Below are 23391 nucleotides of genomic sequence, written 5' to 3'. Positions count from 1 at the left end.
TTTTAGTTTATAATCAACATATAAAGTTAATTAGCAATGTTATATGTTTAATGACTTTTTAGCAATTGTATGATTGGAGTGAATAATTCTTGAATTACATAAAATATAAAAAATAATAAATCATATAACATATTCATAAATTGGTATATGTTTGATTCAGGTTCGAGTCTTGTGGATAGAAAAAATGTTTGTTGAGAGAGTTAGCCACACGTACCTATGGATACTCCAGTGTGAGGATACATGTGAGAAACAAAAAAAATGCATAAAATTTACCCCAAATAGTGTTGTATGATCGTAAATGCTGTTTTGAGTAATTTTACAATATTAAAATAAAAGTTGTCTTTCAGTAATTTTGAGCACATGGAGATTTTCTATTTCTACTAATGATACACAATTATAAAAAAACCACACATTTTGTCCTAATAAAAAATTCACCAACGTTCGAATTACCAAAGTTCAAATTTAAAACACACGCTGTTAATAGTTTAATAATTTCACAATATTAAAATAAAATATCCGTGAAATTATTGAATACAGAATACACATCCAATAGAGGATCCAGCTCATTACATAACCATAACCGAACCGTATCACAAATCGGTTCGATACAATAAACAATCTCCAACGTGAAACGACACCGTTTCATAATATCTCACCTTCATTATAGAAGATCCACGGTCACAAATAAACCACCCGAACCGGTTTGAACCGGTTCGATCCGGTTCGATCCGGTCTAAACCAAGATCCAAACCACATTCACTAGACCCATAAATTGCTATTTAAATTTCTTGCAAAAATCGCTAATCGTGTTCTATCTTCAAATCATTCTCAATCCCTAATCTAGGGTTTTTCCATTTCCGTCGATCTCTCGATCTAGCTCGAAACGATGTCGTTGAGGCCTAATGCCAGGACCGAGGGACGCCGCAACCGCTACAAGGTGGCCGTTGATGCCGACGAGGGTCGCCGACGGAGGGAGGATAACATGGTTGAGATCCGAAAGAATAAGCGTGAAGAGAGCCTCCAGAAGAAGCGTCGTGAAGGTCTCCAAGCTCAGCTTCAGTTCCAAACTCCTATTCAAGCTTCCACCACTGTTGAGAAAAAGGTATCGCTATCGCGAAATTAGGTCTCGATATTGATCTGTGTAATTTGTATTTTGTTTGAATTTTGATGTTTGATTGTCTGATTTTTTTGAATTGTGTTGGATCTTGATTAGGGATTATGGATTTAGGTACTGTATTGGTTTGTTAGTTACACAAACAGTTTTGACGGTTGTTGCTGTTTGTTGTTTGTTACAGTTAGAGAGTCTTCCTGCGTTGGTTGCTGGGGTCTGGTCTGAAGATAACAACCAGCAACTGGAAGCAACTACGCAATTTCGGAAGCTTCTTTCCATTGGTAACCATTACTGGATTTGTATGCTAATTGATAGTATTAAGATTGCTGTATTGCACTTGTCTGGAGTGTTAATGATTTTATTGTTTTCCCGTGCCTTCTACAGAGCGCTGCCCTCCGATTGAGGAAGTTATTCAATCTGGTGTTGTCCCGCGTTTTGTTCAGTTTCTTGTTAGGGAGGATTTCCCACAACTTCAGGTCTTAAATTTTCTCGAATTGAAACTCGTGTCTGCAGCAGTTGATTGTTGCAATTTGTTGTGTTCTTTGGTTGTTTATGTGATCTGTTGTTTGTTATAGTTTGAGGCTGCTTGGGCTCTCACAAACATAGCATCTGGAACTTCTGATAACACTAAGGTGGTGATTGATCACGGAGCAGTCCCAATATTTGTCAAGCTACTTAGTTCACCCAGTGATGATGTTCGGGAGCAGGTATTTTCATGATAGGATGTGTAGTACAATCATTAACCTTTCTTTAAAACAGAAAATTTACAGCAAAAATTTGAGCACTAAAAAACTGAAATTTTAGGCGGTGTGGGCATTGGGAAATGTTGCTGGTGACTCTCCTAGGTGTCGTGATCTTGTTCTCGGTCATGGTGCCCTTATCCCATTATTAGCCCAGTTGAATGAGCATGCAAAACTTTCAATGCTAAGAAATGCCACATGGACTCTGTCAAACTTTTGCAGGGGCAAGCCACAACCTCCATTTGAACAGGTAATTTCCTTTTTTTACTTTTGTTAGTTAATTGGTGAAGTTGAACCAAACCTGTAATATACCTCTATAGGCATATTCTAAATGTTAAAAATTTGATGGACAGGTGAGGCCAGCACTTCCAGCTCTTGAGCGTTTGGTTCATTCCAATGATGAAGAAGTTCTAACAGATGCATGCTGGGCACTGTCATATCTTTCTGATGGAACAAATGACAAAATACAAGCAGTTATTGAGGCAGGTGTATGTACTCGCCTGGTGGAGCTCCTTCTGTGAGTATTGATTCTAATATACTTGGTCATCCAAGCTTCTTATGTTTCAAATGTTTACCTTCTTGGTCCTAAATGTTTATGCATTTTTTAAGGCATCCGTCTCCGACAGTGCTGATTCCTGCTCTTCGCACAGTGGGTAATATTGTCACTGGTGACGATATGCAGACTCAGGTAATAACTTGCAAACAGTTGTAATAATCAGTTGTTACCAGATATATCTTTTTAACAATTGTTTTGTTAACTAGTAAAATATCGGTTACTAATCTTTGTAAAAATTAAGTTAATTATTTCAAGTAATTACTCCTCAAATTGTTGACTGGTTAACTTGTGTCTAATGTGATTATATAACAATCGCACTGATACATGATGTTGGGTAAGGTTATTGTAGTTGAATATTTACAAAACTTAGAACTAATTCATAACAATGCTGAGGTGGTGCTATTTTTGTGTGATTTCACTTGCAATTGATTGCACGCAAAATCAATTTTTTTTTGTGGGGATTGGGGCATAGATGGAGGCGTCTGGGAAAAGTCCGAACTGATACGTGATCCTTTGATAGTCATCACCCACTAAAGAATTCAACTTTTCAGTCTCACGGCTTTAAACTCTTGCACGCACTGCTATACTTATTACCATGTATCTAGTGTCTTGTTCCCTGTTTTATTGTGCATGTATAACTGGTGCATGAATTTCCTAATATCGGTGGAACTCATTTTATCAGGCTATTATCAATCATGGTGCACTCCCATGTCTTTTGAACCTGTTAACACATAATCATAAAAAAAGTATCAAGAAAGAAGGTTGCTGGACTATATCAAACATTACAGCTGGAAACAAAGAACAAATACAGGTGGGCCAGTAAATCCAATTATTTGATGCTCAATTCATGTTAATCCAAGTGTTTGTCAGGTCTATTTTTCGTTTATTTTTTACTGGTTATTCCTTTTTGTTTGAGTTTGATGTTTTGATACCAGCCTGCATATTATATTGAATTTCCCAAAGGAGATAATGACCTTTTAAAGTTAATAGTGTGCCGCAACTCCCAAGTTTCTTAACTCTGACTTGGGCTTGTTTATTCCTGTTGCTTTGCTACTGTAATTTGAGAAGTTAGATGTAATATAACAGTATAACATAGAGATGTGTTGCAGTAATATCCAACTTTTATGTGTTCAGTTCTCAGGCCACATCAGTTAGAATACAGATTGATATATTCTGAACCAGAGAATACAATATTTTCGAATGACAAAAAGTTAGTGAACTGTCTGTGAGTGCCAGGTCATAAGAATAATAAGAGCTGGAATACAAGGTCAATGTGAGCCCTTTGAAAGTTTGACTCAGCAGCTGGACTGGCTGAAATTTAATTATAAGTAGTTTAATTTATAAATTTTGCAACCACTTGATTGAAGGGAATATTCTGCCTCGCCGAAAATAGAGAATCAAAAGGTTATGTTTGTTTTGGAGATCTTCAGATCTTGACACTCGAATGTGTTTTATTTGTTTATTGTAAAGGATAAGAGTTTCATTTGGCTTATTCATTTGATAAAGCTCTCTCTCTACTTATATATTTTATACATATGATTTGTAGGCTGTTATTGAAGCTGGTCTGATTGCTCCTCTTGTCAATCTTCTTCTAAATGCTGAGTTCGACATTAAAAAAGAAGCTGCTTGGGCAATCTCAAATGCTACTTCTGGTGGTACTCATGAGCAGATAAAGTACGTGATCTTTTTTATCTTTATTTGATTGTGCTTGATAACTACTAACATTGTGAATTCATTATATTGACTCATCTTATGTGGTGATAAGGTATTTGGTGAGCCAAGGTTGCATTAAGCCTCTCTGTGATCTGCTTGTTTGCCCTGACCCAAGAATTGTCACCGTCTGTTTAGAAGGCCTAGAGAATATTCTGAAGGTCGGGGAATCTGAGAAGAGCTTAGGTAATACTGGAGATGTCAACTTGTATGCTCAGATGATAGATGATGCTGAGGGATTGGAGAAAATTGAAAACCTGCAGAGTCATGACAACAATGAAATATATGAGAAGGCTGTTAAAATTCTTGAAACATATTGGTTGGAAGATGAAGATGAGACACTACCTCCAGGAGATAATGCTCAAGGTGGTTTCAATTTTGGAAGTAGCGACCTTCCGGTTCCATCTGGTGGATTCAACTTCAGTTGAAGACCTTTTTGTTGAGAGTGAGTGAACGTGCTTTACATGCTTTTCATCTTCAAATCCTTATAAGCCACAATCATAATGGTTTTCTTTTCACTCAATATTTGGGTTTCTCTAATCTAATTATATTCGATAATTGTAGGGGCATGGTTGGATGGAGCATTGGTTTTATGCTAGTGGAGTTGAGTCGTCAGTCACGTGAGGAAAAGGGGTTCGGTCGTTGCAAGTCGTGGTGTCTGGTTTCAGTCAGGTCTGGTTGTGTCTATGGTTTACGAGGTGGGTGGGTGAGTTTACATTACACTACCATGTCCAAATAAAAGGGGGGCTTAGAGTGGGTTCAACAGCAGCATAATGACCTTGTCAGCATTGTATGTTGTTGTATTAGGAATATGTATGCTGAGGATTTTAGTATCATGGAGGTTCTATGTTGCAGTCTAAAGGACCCGTGTTATGTGCCAATGGAGTTTATTTAACGAATGAATGCGGCTTCAGTCCTGTTTTTTGTTATTGAGTCGTAGTTTGTATTTGATTTATACTGAGTCAGTATTTGTTTTGAGTGAATATAATATTCAGAAACCAAAAATATGATGTACTATAAGAAAGAATCAATACTATTCTCGTACTTGCATGTTACCTTCTAGTCCTAGGTTGTTTTCAAGGTTTATTGATTCAATCTTCCAAAAAAAATTGCTTTCTTTTGCCTAGATGGTTTTTCATTGAATGATTTCTTCGAAAGACCAATGTATTTGTATGGAAGAGGATGAAACTCAATACCACTTGTTCTTTAAATGTATGCATTTCATAATTTTTTTGGAAAAGGTCATGGGATAGATAAGATTATGTGTTGCCTTCATCCAATTTAAATTATTAGCAAATGCAGTTTAGAGAGCAAGAGACATTAAAGAAAAATTGATACACTCAAGCTAAATATAGGAGTTAAAATGATCTTATTTGAGCAATATAATGAATTCTCTCTCTATTTTGTACAGTTATATTTCATTAATGAACTTCTTATATACTCATATATAAGTATATTACAAATGATTTATTGTAATTTGCAAGGGTATTTTGTATGGGATCACATTTACTGTCTCACTTTTTGTACCACTTCATGAACTATCAACTCTGATTGTTAAATTTAAGTTAAAATTTTAATTATTTTATATTTTTATGACCAATAACATTTTCTGGCACATGGATTGACACAAAGCTGTAGGATAGCATATGTACTCCCATTTTGTACCGACCTTTTGCATTGTATCAACTATATTTAGACAATCGTTATGCTCAAAATATCAATTAACTTAAAACAAATGTTTAAAAAGGGAGAATGCTACTGATGATGGATTTGCTTTTTGTAATCTATATTAGAATTTTCCATTCCAATCATTATATTGCAGTTCGTGTTAAACAAATACTACGTTCTTAAAAAAAACATAGTAACCCTAAACAACATTAAGGTTATTAATAATGTTTACCATTATTATTTTGGAACTAACAAGAGTATTCATATAAGTAAAGAAGTAACCCCTTTCAGAAAATATGTGATTGAACATCAAATTATTACTAACACAGACTAGTGGTATGTGTACTATAATGTAAATACTTACAAGCTCCATCAGCCAAATCCAAAACAATGACATGTGTGAGGTTACTTATTGTGAAGAATCAACTCAGAATCATTGGTGTCAGGATGATTATGATTAGATGGGTACAGAAACTATCCTACTCCTGAGTACATATGATAAGACCTCACCCCCACATGGTCCCTTATGAGTTAGGTTTTACACTTTAGCTGGCAACCATTGTATACATCTACTCATAACACCATTAACCAAACGCCGTCATATGTCCGGTTTTATATGTAGATGGAGCCCACGAGTCGATTTATATTCTTTTTGTTTAAAAGTTAATAATAATTAATGTATAATAATAAATAATTTAATAACAGTATAAGAAATACTTATGTTGTCGATAGATATATATATTATATTAATTAGATCTTATTTTTATTCATCAGAGAAATAACTCATCAAATTATATACCTTCTTAAACTTCCTCATATACTCCAACCCCTTTTCTAAATAGCTATTATTTTTGGGTAGTAGTCTTTAGCCATAATAACTACAAGACGTCTATCCCTGTTCCTATGCCCATACCCATTCCTATCCATGCATCACCCATCACTCTTCTGTCTTTCTTAATCTGCTTTTTATGCATCCTTTCACTCTAGCCCTCTCTGCTCCTAAATAATTCGTTGCATTAATCATTACCTTTATCACATGGGTGAAGATGATTTAATTACAATTAATGAGTCAGATTCTTTTTTCATAATTCCTCACTCTTTCCCTTCCAAACAAGTATGACTTCAAAAATATAAATCCTTAGTCTTTTGGTTGTCCTAAATATTTATCAGAAACTTAATCTTTAAGTTGATTTGCTATAAACAAATCCTTCTTCCTTAGGGGAAAATGGCATAAAAAATATATTAACACGTATGGCAAACAATAAAAAAATAACTAGTACAAAGAAAGTAAATGGAACTGAATGAAGCCCTTTTCTTCTTCATCTTTTGGTACTAATAATTAACCAAATTAAGAATGCTACATACAATTACAATTTCTCAACAAATTGCAGACCAATCTACATTAACACATTAGAAGAAGAATATATATATATATATATGGTACTTGAAAGAAGTTGATATTGTTGCTGAGGCAAAAGGAAAACCCTTCTTGTTTTCTGGATTCAGAAGTTTTCTGAGAGAGAAAAACAAAACAAAGTACAGTGTACTTGCACTAATCTCACTCACTCTCATTTCTCTGCAATATTCTTCTTTTAGATCTCATAATCTCTGCACTTATTCCCACCATTTTCCATTCTTTTTTCTTCTCTATCAAACCAAAGATACCCAGAGAGAAACCAAGGCAACTGCATACACTGCTAACCCCCTCAACGGCAGAGGAGCCGCCGTTGACGGCAGCGGAGGGCTATGGTAGTAGAAAGGAAAATAAGGCACAATTGGGTTCGGCGGTGGCGGTGTTGGATAGTTGCTGTAACTCGGCGGAGGGTAGTACGTGCCTCCTATTCCTCCTCCTCCTCCTCCTCCGCCGCCTCCGCTGGAAGCCGGCGGTGGTGGTGATGAGTAGGTATACTGAGAGGGTGGTGGTGGAGATGAGTAATAGTACGTACCACTTCCGCCGGAGCTTGGTGGAGAAGGAGGAGGAGGACAGTTGGTGGTGGAAGCAGGCGGTGGTGGAGATGGTGGCGGCGGTGATGATGGTTGAACTGGGTTGGCAGTGCCACAAGGTGTGCACTTAATATCATCCTTCATTGTAGTTTTAAGATTTTGATCTGCCATTGTTACAACATAAAACAACATCATGAAACAACAACACAAAATGGTTCTTGTTGTTGTTGTTCTATGAATTTTTCCCATTTTCTTTGTACAATGAATGAGAAAGAGGGATACAAGAAGTGGGGTTATAATAATTACTTAGAAAGGAAGGATATATAGGGATGGCAATGATCTGTGGTGACTAGTATCTTATTATTAGTCTCAACTCAATCATATATTGACATGTAATAATAAAAAAAATAAGAAAAAATAACATTCTGATTGATTTCGGAAAGTGTAAAGTGGAAGCAATGTTGTGTTGCTATTTGAGGATGTGGTGTGGGGTAATGTGTACTATTTCTTATCTTGTTACTCTTTTACTTTATCAAAATGTAGTGTTTATTATAGTGGGTGAGGTGTTTTATTTTATGTGCTAGAGAAGTATGAGTCAGATAGTGTGTCTCACTCTGACACCAACATAGTTATTTATTTAGTAACTACACATATAAATGTTACAAGTTTGATTTACATGAAATGTGAGTAAGTTGAGGCAAAATTGTGGTGTGCATAATGTATGTTGAATAGGATATGATAGTTGAGTTAATAAATTAAGGATATAATATATATATATTTTCAGTATAAATATTTATATATAATCATTATATTATCCATCAATTATTTATCATTTATAATATTTATGTATTATTGGTTTAAATATTAAAGTAAGTGAAGAAAAGGTGAAGAATGTGAAAGAAGTTGGATTCTTTTTATTTGTTTAATTGTTTTTGGGATGAAATGCGTTGGATCTGTGGGGTGTACAAATGGTTTCTTCTGTCTTCTTTGTCCATGCTATCTTTTATATATTTATTTCTCTGTTCATAATTCCTTCAATCAAACCAGACACGTTTTAAATTGATAGTAAAATGTATATAAATATGGTCCACGATCACTTTTTTTATATAAAGATAGAATAATAAACAAGATTATAGTTTAAAAAATAGTATAAATATATATTTAATTTCTAAAAGATCAAAAGATTTGAAATAAAATATAAAAATATTAAAAGATATTGAAGGAGTGAAATATTTTTTATGCTTGTATTATACTAAAGATACAAGGAAATACTATTTTCAATTAAATACTGAAAGATTTAATCTCTTAAACGTATGATTTGAAATCATTTAATTTTATGTATAAAAGAAACATAGTTGAAAATAGTGGTTTCTTTTTAAACGCCTTTAGTCAAGGAATGTAAGAGATAGAATTTTTGTTTGTTTCTACAAGTATCCTGGCACTTGAGGCAATCCTATCTGAACTGAGAACATTCACAAGTACATGGGGCTAACTCTCGCAGCGGACATTTTCTTCATCCATAAAACTCGAACTCGAGACATTGCTTAAGAGGAATCAAGTATGTATCACTTGAACCAACGTCCATAATAGATAGTATGAGACATAATAATACTAAAATATGTCAATTTTTAAAATGAAAATATATATTTTATTTATCATATACCATTCAAACAAGACAATACAATTTTTAATCAAAGATACATGTTTCCTTTGTTCAAACAATTACAGCAATAATCCATATAAAAATGGCTCGAAAATCATCCTCTTTTGAACCCTTTTGAATTGATAATCCCAATGATGAAAAGCAATAATGGAAGATTCACCATATATTTATTAATACCAAAGTTTATTAAGTGGTAAATTATAGAGTAACAATATGTGAACAACAAAGAATGTTAGAAAGCCAATTTTTCCACCGCAAGTGGCCGTCCATGGCACCTTTCCAGCCTGGTTCCTCCTAATTTAATAATCCTATCTCACTCATCAATCATAGGCTCCACAAACAAATAATGATTTGAAAGATATTTTATCTAAGTGTTCTTCGGCCTCTGAAAATGTTGTCTGTTTCATAACTTAAAAGTCGTAAATTCAAATCCTAAAAATAATATTGTAAGGAAAAATTGACATATATATTTTTTTCTGAAAACCTCGTGCACTTGGTCACCGTCTTTTTTTTTGAAGTATATGTTTTGCTTAGTGGAAATTGCTCAAAAACCACTTTTCATTAAGCCTTATAATTCTATTTGGTGCCATTGTAATGGAATCCACATACTTAACAATCAGCTGTATAAACATTTTTTGGGGCTAGTCTATTTTCCAAACTTGAAGTTCCTATGAACATGTATGTGTACATTTATCCCACAAAGTTTGTTAATTTTTGAAGTATTAAGCTCACTATTTTGAAGATAAAATTTCGTCACTACCCATATTCTCATAATGAATATAAACACATATATATCCTCATTGAAAATTGTTTCAGCACTAAATAAAATATTAAATGAAAACATAAATATAATGTTGTATTAAAATTATAAAAATCATTCAAAAATTAATTTTATGAGAATTTATAATTATTCTAGCAGACTTGACTAATTTAATCGCCAATTGCAAACTGAAAAGTTCTTGTGAGATATAGTCCTATTTATTTCATCCAGAATCATTTATCATTAATGATAAGAGATCATGTTATTAACACTCTACTTTAAGACACATTAATGTGGTAGTGCTCGAATTAAATGAATAACGGAAAATGTCTTGGTCACTCACTTTCTACCAATAATAACGGAAAATGTTTGTTGTAATGAAAGGATAATTATTTGGACATTATCAACTATACAATACAATTGCATTAATGATTAAGACAACAACACAAATATTTATTTAGTAGTGTAAAGTATCATTGAATTAACAAATGAATTAAAAGATCAAATATTTGGTTCATAAAAGTGACACTTATTGGGAGGAGGATCAAAGTTACCAAAAGAAATTTTTTCTTATAAAAAAGTAAGAGAATATCATTGGTTATACAAAAAAAATTGACTAAGACATTCGTAAAATTGAAAAAATCCAAACGAAGTGGACCTTCATTTATGACACCCTAAATTATTCCTGGACCCCACATATCATTTTGCCAGCAGCACATTATTGTTATTATATACAGAGATAAATGCATTTTTCCTTTTTTTATGTTATTATTAATGATTAAATTTTAATTAAAATTAAATGTCTAATATATTATCAAAATTTTACGGACTATTTTCACATACATACGTTAAATATTTTTCATTCATTTAAGCACCTAATTCAATCTTCTTATAATATAGCACTATAGCAATGCTTGCAACTTGTAAGTGTTAAGAAAATTAGGACTATATAAGTGATAGATGGATATGTCTATATAAAATATGTTATAGCACTCTCATTGGGATACAAATTGAGATTATATGGGCTTTTCAACAAAAACTGCGGCCCATATATTCTGACAAGTTGAGAATATTTATGAGCCATTATCAATTTCATCATTAAATAAAACCGGTTCCGTGCATGAGTCTCTCAGTTAGTGGAGTATAACATATGTAATATTTTCACAATCTTCTGATCTTTAAGCAACAATATTATAATTGTGTCGAACTCGCTCTCTATCATTTAGTTAAGTGATAAAAAATAAATATTGCAACCAAACACATTTTTTCCACACATGCTTTTGTTTAACGAGTTCAGTTTCCAAACTCAAAAGTGTATGCTTTTGTTTGAGTAGAACATAGTGTTGTGTTGACTAGCATGTTTACCTTTTATGATGGTCTTTAGGGAACAATGAGACTCATGTCTTTTGCACAAGTGATCTAAATATGCCTACAGATGAAGAGTTACCATACAACTAAGTTATTTCCATCAGAAATGTGGTTTGAGCATCAACTACCATGTTCATTCGGAGTCGGACTTTGCCAATGTTGGATCGTGAGCATAACAATTGTATTTATTGTGATTACGATCATTGCAGTTGTTGTGATACAAATTGCGGTGTTATGTGGTTGCAGCTTTCACTACAATATTGAATCACTGGGTGAGACTGATTTCTCTGACTGGTTTGTCCCAGTGGAAATGGACAAAGTAGCTGCAGGTTTTGAGAAACTGTATTGATTCAATACAAGCACCTTAGACAACAATACAATATTCAAGCAAGGTAATCCAGGATTAAACTTTCTTGAAGCAGAAGCAAATGAATCTAACCCCAGAAAAGATCCTAGGATTCCATTGAAACAGCAATGAGTGGTTTTTGTTCTGAGACATAATTTATATATTGGCATCATTGCAGAAAATGTCACAAAATCTGTAGCCAGAGTTGTGCTGTAATAACATTCATGCAGTTTGTCATCTATGTATAATGTTTTAGCAATCCTTGCATGATTGATATGATTCATTCCAGATTCATGTATACAGTGCATGCACATCATAAAAGGACAAGTAATATCCAATATTTCAAGTACATAAACAATCAGAAAGAATAGTAAAGTTGAATGTCTTGAGAAACTAAATGGAATATTTACAATCTTACAGCAGTCATTTACTTAATTCAAAGAACATAAGAAGAAAAAGGAACAATGAAAGAAAAAAATTCGTACTTTTTTTCTAGAGATATAAATTCTCCAAAGAGTTTGCAAATGTATGACAACCTTGCTTCAGAAGTTCTGCTCTAAACAATAGCATTTTCATGAACACCCTTAAATAAGAGGTTTGCTAAGAATTCTGCAACCAAATGTAATCAAAATTTGCAAATATGCATTTTGCATACATGCAGCAGAAGTTTATAGTTATTCATCTTGAGCTTCTAGACTAAACCATCATAGTACGCTACACCCTGAAGCGTGGGTTTGTTTACATCGATTAAATTCTATTTGTTGAACAATAACTCGGGTCCAAACTAGCTAACTGCAGAATATGAATAGATCCACGTGGAACACCAAATATTTACGTTGGCAACTGCAATTAGAAAGAATATGTTCTAGACCGGAATGTTGTCTAAGGAATATCCATCAAAGTCAAACTCATTTTCAGCTAGTCCAATGCCTCCTTGCTGCCATAAGACGAAAGAAATTTGGTTTGTTTATGACGGAAAATATATAAAGAAGCATATAAACATTGAGACTTTGAGTGTTAACGGAAAGGAAGGAAGGATCAACCTGTTTCAGAAGTGCGCTCATAAGATCCTCCTGCCCATATTGTTCTGAAAAGAGATTAATCTGAGAGCTTGGGTCATGAACTCGTTCAGCCTTAACCTTTACTGAATTGTCAACAAGATGCGTACTGTGGTGTTGACCGAAGTTTTGGAGATTACCTTGACTCATTCCTTCACCTATTGAGAACATACCTTTTCCAATTGAAGTAGCGTCTCTATTTTGTCCAGTCTGATGGATAGGTGGAAAACTCTGATGGACTAAAACGGATGGTGATACATCAATGTTACTTATTGAAGTATTCCTGTGCTGAGAGATATCAAATGTTAGACCTGCATTTGCTAAGTCCCAATCATGGGACTTGTGATGATTGAGTTCGTTAAAGATGTCATAACTTGGAACAAATCCACTAGATCCCTTAAATCCCGAAGAAACTTCTTCATGAAACATGCCTTTTGTTGCCATACTGGATATTGGAGGAGTGCTTCCAAGAGGGAAACTAGTGACAGCCATTTCAGTGGATTGGTTCATGGGAAAACTCGAAATTGAAGAGTTTTGTTGAAGTGGATTATAAGCAGTATTTATATTGCTGGTACCCGCAATCCCATTTCCCAAAATATCATTAGAAATTCCATTTGGTAATGTAGTCTGCACCAAGGATGATTGAAGCCTATTAACATGAGAACCAGTATTTTCACTTAGCATGTGACCTCTTGGTTGGGATTGAGCCATATGCATCAACAAGGGGTTGGTCTGTGCGGTAGAAGAATTGACTCGCATGTTCAAGTTGCCAAGGGATTGGGTAGGTTGGTGCAAATTGGCAAGCTGTTTTGGCTCCATGTTGGTAGGGATTCCATGAAGTAAGTTCATTGGTTTACTATTGCTCAAATGTTGCAGTTGGCTTTCTCCAAATCTTATTCTCGGGTTTTCGAAACTGAAAAGGTTCCTTTGTTCAACTAGAGACATAGATACACCGGCTTTTGCAGTTAGCCTGCCAAGCCCTGCGGCTTGAAGCTTGGCTAGACTTTGTGCTGGGAGGTGGCCAGCAGCTTGAAGAGTTAGAAGATCAATTCCGTTGATTGACGTTGCCCCAAATGACGCCTCTTGGGGGTTGATGAAGGGGTTATTCAAGTTACTCTGCTGCGGTGATACTCCACTCAGCCTTCTAAGGTACAAACGGTATTTCTGTAGCCAAAACAAGACGAAACAGAAATTAGCTCCGTCAAGTTGCATAGACGAGCACATCAAAATTTGAGTCCTTCCTTAGTTACATATAAGATCTAGCACAATAGTATAATACCTGGAGGTGGCTAGCAACATTTTCTCTAGTTAGCCCAGGAACATTCATCAATTCCAGAATCTTTTTAGGAACAGCCTCTGTATATAAAAATCAAAATCTGAAACATAAGATGAGGCCCTCAAATTTTAAATAAACAGCTACTCAATCAGGCAAGAAAAAAACACCAATTCTACATAAATAAGATAATCGAGTAAGTATTTTATGAGGTAAAAAAATCCAACTTTACGATAAAAACAGCTTTGTAATGCCACTATGGGATTTTAATCATAAAAAACTTGCTGTATGATTTGTAGTTAAAATCTGATTTACCTATTTATGAACAATCTAGAAAAAATAAATGGGGCTAACCCAAATACTATAACTGAACACTGAAGATCCAAGAATATATTGCAATTCAAGATTAGACATGACGAATCCCAAGGATATGTATCACAGGTACTATGAGGCTTTCTTTGATATGATAGATGAGACTACACAGAAAAGCAATAACAATGAAAAGGAAAGATATGTACTGTCTAGTCCGAGCTGATTGACAGCCGCCATGAACTGTTGATGAAGTTCAACAGACCAAACGACTCGCGGCTTCTTTAACGTGGAAGAATCGTCCCTCTCGTCTGGATCTTCTTCCTCATCCCTCCTCTTCTTTGAGGATTTCCCTTCATTTGCAGACGACGAGTAATCCGGATCATCAAATGCCTTTAGCTGTCGATCTCCCTCATCTACACTACCCGATTGCTCCAGATCTTTAGACCCGTTCTTTCTTCTCCGAACCACATGCTGCCATATATTCTTTAAAGCCTCTATACGCACGGGTTTAATTAGATAATCGCAAGCACCATGAGTCACACCCTTCATTACAACTTGTTTACCATCATCTGCTGACATCACTGTAAATATCACATATAAACATGTCAATCTCTATACCAATGCAATCTATCAATTGATCTAAACTATTCAAGGGATGCTTACTAATAACCGGAAGGTCCATCTCCAATCCAATATGCTCTAGAAGTTTAAATCCATCCATATCGGGCATATGCACGTCACTTAGAACGATATCGAACCCATTTTTGTTCTCTCTCAGAATAGACAATGCAACCTCTGCTCTCTTGCATTTGGTCACTGAAATATACCAAACATTAAGCATATAAATTCATTTCTCAAAATCTCAAAAAAATTGAATCAAATGAGAATTCCACATGATGTAATTAAAGCAAATCTGACATCTATTCATGCCTGAAAGTTCAGAAAAATGAATTAACAAACAAATCTGGCAAATGAAGTTGAAAACAAACAACATCATTTAAACCAAACCAAAAGCATAAAATGTACACTTCAAAAGAAAGAAGGATGCAAAAGAATCTGAAAATTACAGAAGCAATAAATAAAAGGGTCAGATTAATACTCTATCAAGCATCATTTTTCAAGCAAAAAAAAAAGTGAAAAATCTCCAGAACATAAGGCATAAGGTACTGTATCTATACATGTATTAATAATTGAAGAAAAAAAGATAAAGTTGAATTCTTTTAGCTACAAAATCATAACCCAAATCAGAAAAAGTAAGTAGAAGATAAAGAAAGAGAGTGAATTTGCAATTAAAAGACCTTCATAGAAGCAAGCACGTAGCATCCTATCAAGGATCATAAGACAAGTTGGGTCATCATCCACCACAAGTACCCGGAGACCCGCCGGAAACTGGTCGGAGATGGCGTCGGAAGATTTGAGAGGTGAACTTGAACTAGGCGTTGACATGCTCAGATTCATGGTTCAGAGATCCAAAGAGAAGAAGAAGAAGAAGAAAAAGAAGACAAGAAAAAACAAAAACACAAGAATAGTGTTTGTTTTTGTCACATAACAGCTGAGATTATTGTCATGAAAGTGAAAAGTGAAGAAGAGAGTTTATGAAACTTGGTGGAAGAAAGAGAGAAAAGGGTAAATCCAATTTTTTATTTTTTTGCTTTTTAGGAGAACATTAATATATATAATAAATTTGCATTCGACCAACACGACGTTTGGTCTATTAGTGTAAGGCTCAGTTAAATTAATGTTCGATTTCTGTAGGTAATATTTATTTGGAGGAGCTGGAACAGTCACGTATGCCAAAATGATTAGTTCATTATCCAAAGAACGAGAAAATATCATTGGACTACCAAAAATTTATTTGCTCTCAGGTTTGATTCTGAAAGTGTTGTCACTGTTGCACGCTGATACTCAATTTCTACATATTTTATTACTTTCAATTAATTGTTATTAATAAGCAATTAAATACATATATAACGGTTAATCATGATATTCCTCCACTATATAATTAACTTGGATGAATAATTGTTATTTCAAAGTAAGCTTTAGAATATAATTTATCTATTACTAAATCAACACTTATTGAACTCAGAAAAATGTTATTTACTAAATCAACATCCGTTAAGCTTATAAACATTTTAATGGAAGGTAATTTATGTGTAATGTGCTAGTGTTGTTTATTTTCGTTTGTGTACTGAAAAAAAAATCAACAAGTTATTGGTAATTAATGACAATATTGTTATAATAATTTGTTTTTGTTTAATCATTTTTACTTATAAGTACTATATTCAAAGTTGGGTCCCAATCCAGAAATTGAATGTGAATCCATTTCATTTAATGCATTTGATTAATTATCATTCCTTGTATCTGATCTACTTATAACACTGGTACAAGGTTACAACTGAAAATGGTAAACTCTTAATTATTGCAGCATAAATGTTAGTTATATTTTTTTTGAAGTTTTACTATTTTATGTTGTGCATTGAGGTAATGAATTTGGTATTATAGATTTTTTAATTTTGATATTAAAGATGGAAGAGGAACTTTATAGGTGAGAGATATTTACATATGTTATATAGAACAAAATTAATAGCTAACATGTATAAAATATAAATCATAATATATATATATATACAGTTACTTGAAAATAAACTTTATATATCCCTTAATAAAAACTTTATATATGTAATTTATTACTTTGAGTGTTATCAAGATTGCTTATATATGAAAAATACTAGTTTGGATAAATTTGATTAATGATTAATGTGTGTGTAATGCTTGATAGGTTACGTACGAAACAATATTGGTGTAAAATGTTAAGTATTAACAAGAAGTTTGAAGAGACTCGATTAAAAATAATATTTCAATAAGAAGTTAACTAAGACTTGATTAATAAAGAATATTAATGTTGACAAAGATCTTCTATATTTATCTTCATGCATTAGGAAGTTGGCAACTTTTGTTCCTTGCAATTTAATGCAACAAAAATAAGTTATAAGGTAGCATTGTGTGCCAAATTGATATTTCAATGGTGCCATGGTAGCTAGCACAATGAATGTGGGATGGTTTTACCTTTTCCAATTCCATGTACCAAGAGTGACCATTTCAAATATTCCAAGTTCTAATATTTATTTTTCATTCGCTTTATAATTTGTTTACTTGAATTTTAAACAGGAATGAATAAAAAGTGAAAAATTAATATCTATGAAATATACTTATGAAATGATTTTGAAGTCTTCTTTTTTTATTTTATCTCTTTCAAAACTCAACTCGGAATCATACTATTAGGATTATTACGGATTTTAATTTCAATTAGAAGGATTTGTTGAAACCAGTTTTGATTTTGAATTGTGAAAGAACATTAGAATTGGATGATAATCATTTGCACTATGTGCAGTGTGTACTCTGACTCTTTTGTTTGTATTATGTTTTTTCTCCACTTTTTCATTTACTTTCAATTTTTCTTATTTTTGATTGGTTTCTCATATGTGAATTTCCCTGAGCTAACACGTGGCTCTAGTTACTTTAGATAAGTTTTTCTTTTCTCGATAAGGATCACCTGTCTCAACTTAGTGTCTTCATTCATGTCTCATTCCACTTATATCTATATATGGATGTAATATATTATTTTAATAAAATAAAATATTATTTTTAACTTGTTGACAAACACTAATTAATTTGGGACATAGGATATAAACTTTTTAGTGACAGATGATCCCGTTACCTCCTTATCTTATGTTGTTCTTTCGTTTTCTACTCTCAAAATACGTGCACTTTTAGATTTAGTGTTTGTTACTCTGTATTTTCTGCCACCAGATAATAATAATAATAATAATTGTCTCGGAATTAGAAATTAAAATTATGTAAATTTGGTCTACCTTTGGCTTTTAAGAAAATTTTATTATTTTCTGATCACAAATATTTCTCTCAGAATGAGAATGGTTATTAACCAAATTCATATTTAGAGAAACAAAGGAACTGGGAATTAGCAAGGTGCATAGAATATGCAAAATTCATACTCATTATTAAAGGTGAGGATTTGCTCATATTTTAAAGGCAAAGCTAGTTAAAAATAATAATTTAAAGACTATACCTTATCCAAATATAAAGACAAAGTTTGAAAAAGAATTAAGAGGAGCCAAAATAAAATTATATAATAGTATAATTATATTGTTCTTCATGTAGTTATGAGTATGTTTGAGGTTTAATTCATACGAAATCTATTTTTAGCCTTATACACAAAAATAATATTGAAAATTTCATTGAAATTGCAATTAAAGAAAATAATTATATAAATTTATTTAGTGACCAAAATTACCCTTAATACAATAACCCTTCATCTCTTATCCTAATTTTGTCATGTTCCTTCTGCAGCATCTTTTACTCCACGAATAATTCAAATTACCCTTAAATAATACTTTTTAGTAGTCCTTAGAATTGAAATTTGAAACTATCTGAAATGAACCAATAATAGTAGAAAAACTAATATGTAAAACTAGAGAAGCCACGCATGATAAATCGAATATAGAGTAAAAATATATAATATTGTGTTTATATATTTTTAATGCAAGAAAAGCAGTGAAGCATAGCGAAAAGAAGCATTCATTATGCAAAATGTATATTCGTTTGGTAAAGTTTTATGTGTTACGATGAATATAAATAAAATAAGAGCACATAAGAAACACTTTACACTGAAAAAGTGGAAATTGCTTAGTGAAGCAGCACAACACAACAAAGCACTGAAGTAAACAAACAAACTATCTTTAAGCTTCAAAGTTCAAACTGTCACTGCCACACTCTTATCTTGGCTTTTGCTTTGCCTTTTCCCAACACATTTATATCCCAAAAATCATCATTTCATATCAAGATTTTATTATAGTTAACATAAGTTAGAGATATGTTTAATATAATATATATAACAAGTCTTAAAAGTTATGAATAATATATTAGATAAGTCAAATGAAATAAGAGGCATGAAATATATATTATTAGATGTTGATTTAGTGGTAAATGTCATACTATATCTACGGAAAGACGAAAATATCAAATGTTTGATTTCTAGGAACAATACTTATTAGGAAATATAGCTACACACCCGAAAAATATAAATTGATATATTAATTAATTTCCCTATTATTATTCCAAGTAATCTATCAATATATTAATGTTATTATTAGATTTCATTTCACATTGAGTTCCACTTTATTTGATTTGATTAAATAGTAATAAGGAGGAACAAAACAATTTTAGGGCACTATTTATTGAGGATGTTTTAAATATTATAAAAAATAAATGTAATGAACTAAGTAGTGAGTTGTAGTATTACTCAAAAATAATACATGATGGTGAATTTACAGCATGATCCAGCTATATGACAGCTTAGAACGAATTAAGATAGGACCCATTCAACTGAATCATGGAATAGGTCCACATCAGAAGATGATGTCATGGCTTCATCAATTATTTTTACTCAATTCACAACAAAAATATCAGGTTATAATTTGTTTCAGACATTATAATATTATGACACATTTTATGTATTGGAGGATTTAGGATTGTACAAGAGTATATATATCTTAAAAAAGAGGTGAACAATTATAATGTGTATTTCAAGTTGATATGAATAAAAGGTGAAGTTTATTTTAGATAGTCGATATCTAATTAATTTAAAATTTTGTTAAATATCTATGATGTAAATTAACAATAAGATATTAATTTAAAATTCTTTGAATCAAATTTGTATATTAATTATGCGTTGATTTAGTGGTGTACGATCTCACTCAATCTCAAGATTAAGATTGATGATTCAATTTTTGGAATTCATTGCTAAAAAATATGAGAGAATACTATTGATAGAATAAAAAACATATCAAATGCATAGCAACTCCTTGCAAAAATTAACTATTTTTTTCTTTCCATTTTGTTAATCTAAAGTGAAAACTCATTTTAGAGTAAAAAACAGAGTTGCAATAGCAATAGAATATCTAAAGATTTATTAATGAGCAATATGTATCCTCTCAATTATTCAATCATTATTTCACTTCTACTTAAACAAATAAGTAGCATATATTATTATTTATTCAACAACTTTAAATAAGTAGATATATTCTATAAAATGTTACTTTAAATTTAATCAAACAATATAATTAAGCTATTCATTGTTATTTTTATAGTTGACCTAATGTACCGCTGTAAAAAAAAGTCAAACGGGTGCAGATGTCCTAGTATGCATGCATGGGACCACATTGTAGGGTAGGACCCTAATCTTTCTTATCAGTTATCACTGCAAATATAATGGGGCCCACATTAACGTCCGTGCGCTTCTCATACACGTCCTTTTCATAATATAATAATTTATTACTAGTTTTTTTTTTCCAAACTAAATTATATTATCCTTAAGGTTCGAAGGTAAAAAGAATATATTTAAAAATAATAACACTTCCGCAAAATAGTTTGACACTAAACTAATTATTTTATTTATGGTGATAATATATATAATCATAAACAAAGATATAAATTAGTGGAGATGTTTTGAATTCAACCAAAGATTAATTTTTACATACTAATTAAAAATAGAACACTGTTAGATTGTTCTAAGATTTCATTAAGAGATTACTGTGGATAGAAGTTTTTTGTTGCATTTTAGTGAAGAAAAAAGTGATTAAAGGGATAAAAAGAAATGTTGGTGTGCATGAAGCCAGGTGAAAGAGCATTTGCTTAATATAATTATGATAATATATTTTTATAGATAATATTACCAAATGTATCATCTTACCTTATGAATAAGTAATTAATCATTTTTAGGATATATGATTCTTCCTCCGATAAGTATTGCTAAGGAATCGAACTCTTAATTTTTTTTGCTATTTTAGAGATTTAATGGACCTTATGTTAATAGACCACTATAATTTATTGCTGGTGATGAATAGAACTTATTGTAAGACAAGAATAAACTATCGCGACATGCTGGATTTGCATTACAGCATTTACATGTTAGTCATGTTACTTCTACGACACAATAATTGATACAATGTATTAATCTAGGACAAGTTGCTTTCATAAAAAGGCCCAAAAAGATGTGCAAAATGGTGTCTAAAACAATGAAGATATATTATTTTAAGAGTTTAATATCTACATATTGTTAGCGTAAATTTTTTTATATTGATGGTACATTATTTATTATTGATTTAGATTACTTTTGTTTGACAGTCAACAATAACTAACATATGAATGATGAATGATATGTTTTTTATCGGCAATTGTTGTTGTGGGTGAGACTCCACATTCAACCTCTTATACCATATCATCTAACTACCTTATAACTCCCATTTTTGGTTGATGGCGGGACTCGAATCACAATATCCTGCACTCCATTCCTTACGACCACTATCTTCACCATCAGACTACCTTATGACTCTCAATGTTATGATATGTTGCAGAGTAAAAAACAATAATACAGGTTCATATATATATATATATATATATATATATTAAATCCTTATTTAATGTTAACGGGTACATCATGCAACTCAATGAAAAATTAATTAATGTAGAGTCATAAACTGTCAAGAAATATTATGTGGGGCCAATAGACAATAGATCCAATTATGTAAGCATATTACTGTACATATATAGCATCTTTACACGTTTTGCGTCAAGATAGATTAGTACCAATCTCATAATTTATGTGGAACTCAGTTAGAAGTAGTAAAAACTATACTAATTTGCATTTTAAATTTAAGTTTGGTTTAAATAATTTTTATTCACTTTAATTTTACTTTATTTGGATTGATAATTTTATTAGTTTGATTTTTTTTATGAGTGACTCAATATCTTAATGATATGAAATTATAAGATTCAATCTAAATAGAAAATAAAAAGTAATACCTTAATAACATAAGTAGAAAACTATAAAGTACTTAGCCTAATAAGGTTTGTAGTTTTGATAAGAAAGAAAGAAAAATATATAAGGTCCAAATATAGGGAGGAAATGTTTATTTAACCATTTTAAAATTTCTAATATTTTAATAATATTATTAGATCTGAATATAAATTTCTTAAAGCGTCATGATTAAGTAAGAGAACCTAATAAACCAGGGTAATCAGTGTGATTATACACAATTTTGTTGATTTGACAGATTTTGTGAGCATTGGGCTTGGGCCAGCAACCAGTCCTATACTACAAGAAAGGGAGATAAACTCAAATCTTAACACATCAGAAATTGACCCAATTTTACATACAGAATTCTTTGTTATGTAGGACTTATGCTAATACACCATTATATGATACTAGTGTTAACAGCTACTTCGTGTCTGCCGAACAATATTGCATGGTATTATATATTTCATTTTTATAATTAGAATATATTTGTTCAGTGTATTTTATATTATAATTTTTGTGTGTTTATGATGATGTATAGTTTAATGTGAGGGATGTGGTTAATTAATATGTTAGTGATGATTAATTAGGATTATATGGTTTTTTTGTAAAAAATAAATAATGTGAAGGGCAAAATAGAAATATATAAATTATATCATGATGGTGGTTACACCATGTTTTGGCTTTATATACAGTATAGATTATTAAGTACTATTTTGTATATGATTGGATTGTTCTAAAATGTAATGTAATGTAATGGGAATGGATGAATCGTTGTAAGTCTCTCAAATCTGTTATAAGTTAGCCCATTGACAATGTATGAGTTTTATATACTGTTACGATATCATTCGTCATTCATGTTTAATCATCATTCATTATTCAAAAATAATAATACAAATGAATGATACACTACATGTATATAAATCTATACACTAACAGTACATATATTACTCGTATTATATATATTAGTAAGTTCTGTAAATATATGAGAATTAAACTACTAGTGAAG

General features: G+C 32.0%; 3 protein-coding genes across 8 annotated transcripts; 1 reads left to right on the top strand and 2 right to left on the bottom strand.

The window, feature by feature from the left end:
• LOC109329671 (importin subunit alpha-2-like) lies at nt 790-5179 on the top strand. Its single transcript, XM_019563400.1, has 11 exons — nt 790-1102; nt 1296-1392; nt 1496-1587; nt 1687-1818; nt 1916-2101; nt 2205-2368; nt 2461-2539; nt 3090-3218; nt 3954-4081; nt 4173-4562; nt 4682-5179. The coding sequence occupies exons 1-10, from the start codon at nt 887-889 to the stop codon at nt 4543-4545; spliced, it is 1596 nt and encodes a 531-aa protein (XP_019418945.1). The 5' UTR covers nt 790-886; the 3' UTR covers nt 4546-4562; nt 4682-5179.
• LOC109329675 (leucine-rich repeat extensin-like protein 1) lies at nt 7078-8062 on the bottom strand. Its single transcript, XM_019563404.1, has one exon. It carries the CDS (start codon nt 7976-7978, stop codon nt 7436-7438), a length of 543 nt encoding a protein of 180 aa, XP_019418949.1. The 5' UTR covers nt 7979-8062; the 3' UTR covers nt 7078-7435.
• Nucleotides 12178-16157, bottom strand: LOC109329670 (two-component response regulator ARR2-like). 6 transcript variants are annotated; one of them, XM_019563394.1, is made up of 7 exons: nt 15808-16157; nt 15173-15325; nt 14716-15090; nt 14204-14280; nt 12980-14088; nt 12910-12949; nt 12178-12803 (listed from the first exon to the last, which is right to left on the bottom strand). In XM_019563394.1, exons 1-7 carry the CDS (start codon nt 15965-15967, stop codon nt 12732-12734), a joined length of 1986 nt encoding a protein of 661 aa, XP_019418939.1. In that variant the 5' UTR covers nt 15968-16157; the 3' UTR covers nt 12178-12731. The 6 variants fall into 6 exon arrangements, with proteins under 6 accessions (XP_019418939.1, XP_019418941.1, XP_019418943.1 ...); XM_019563396.1 differs by having other exon boundaries at nt 12910-13115; nt 13146-14088; XM_019563398.1 differs by having other exon boundaries at nt 12910-13312; nt 13403-14088.

Source organism: Lupinus angustifolius, chromosome LG16, assembly GCF_001865875.1.
Source record: "Lupinus angustifolius cultivar Tanjil chromosome LG16, LupAngTanjil_v1.0, whole genome shotgun sequence".
Lineage (NCBI taxonomy): Eukaryota > Viridiplantae > Streptophyta > Magnoliopsida > Fabales > Fabaceae > Lupinus > Lupinus angustifolius.
This window is presented reverse-complemented; position numbering and strand designations above follow the sequence as displayed.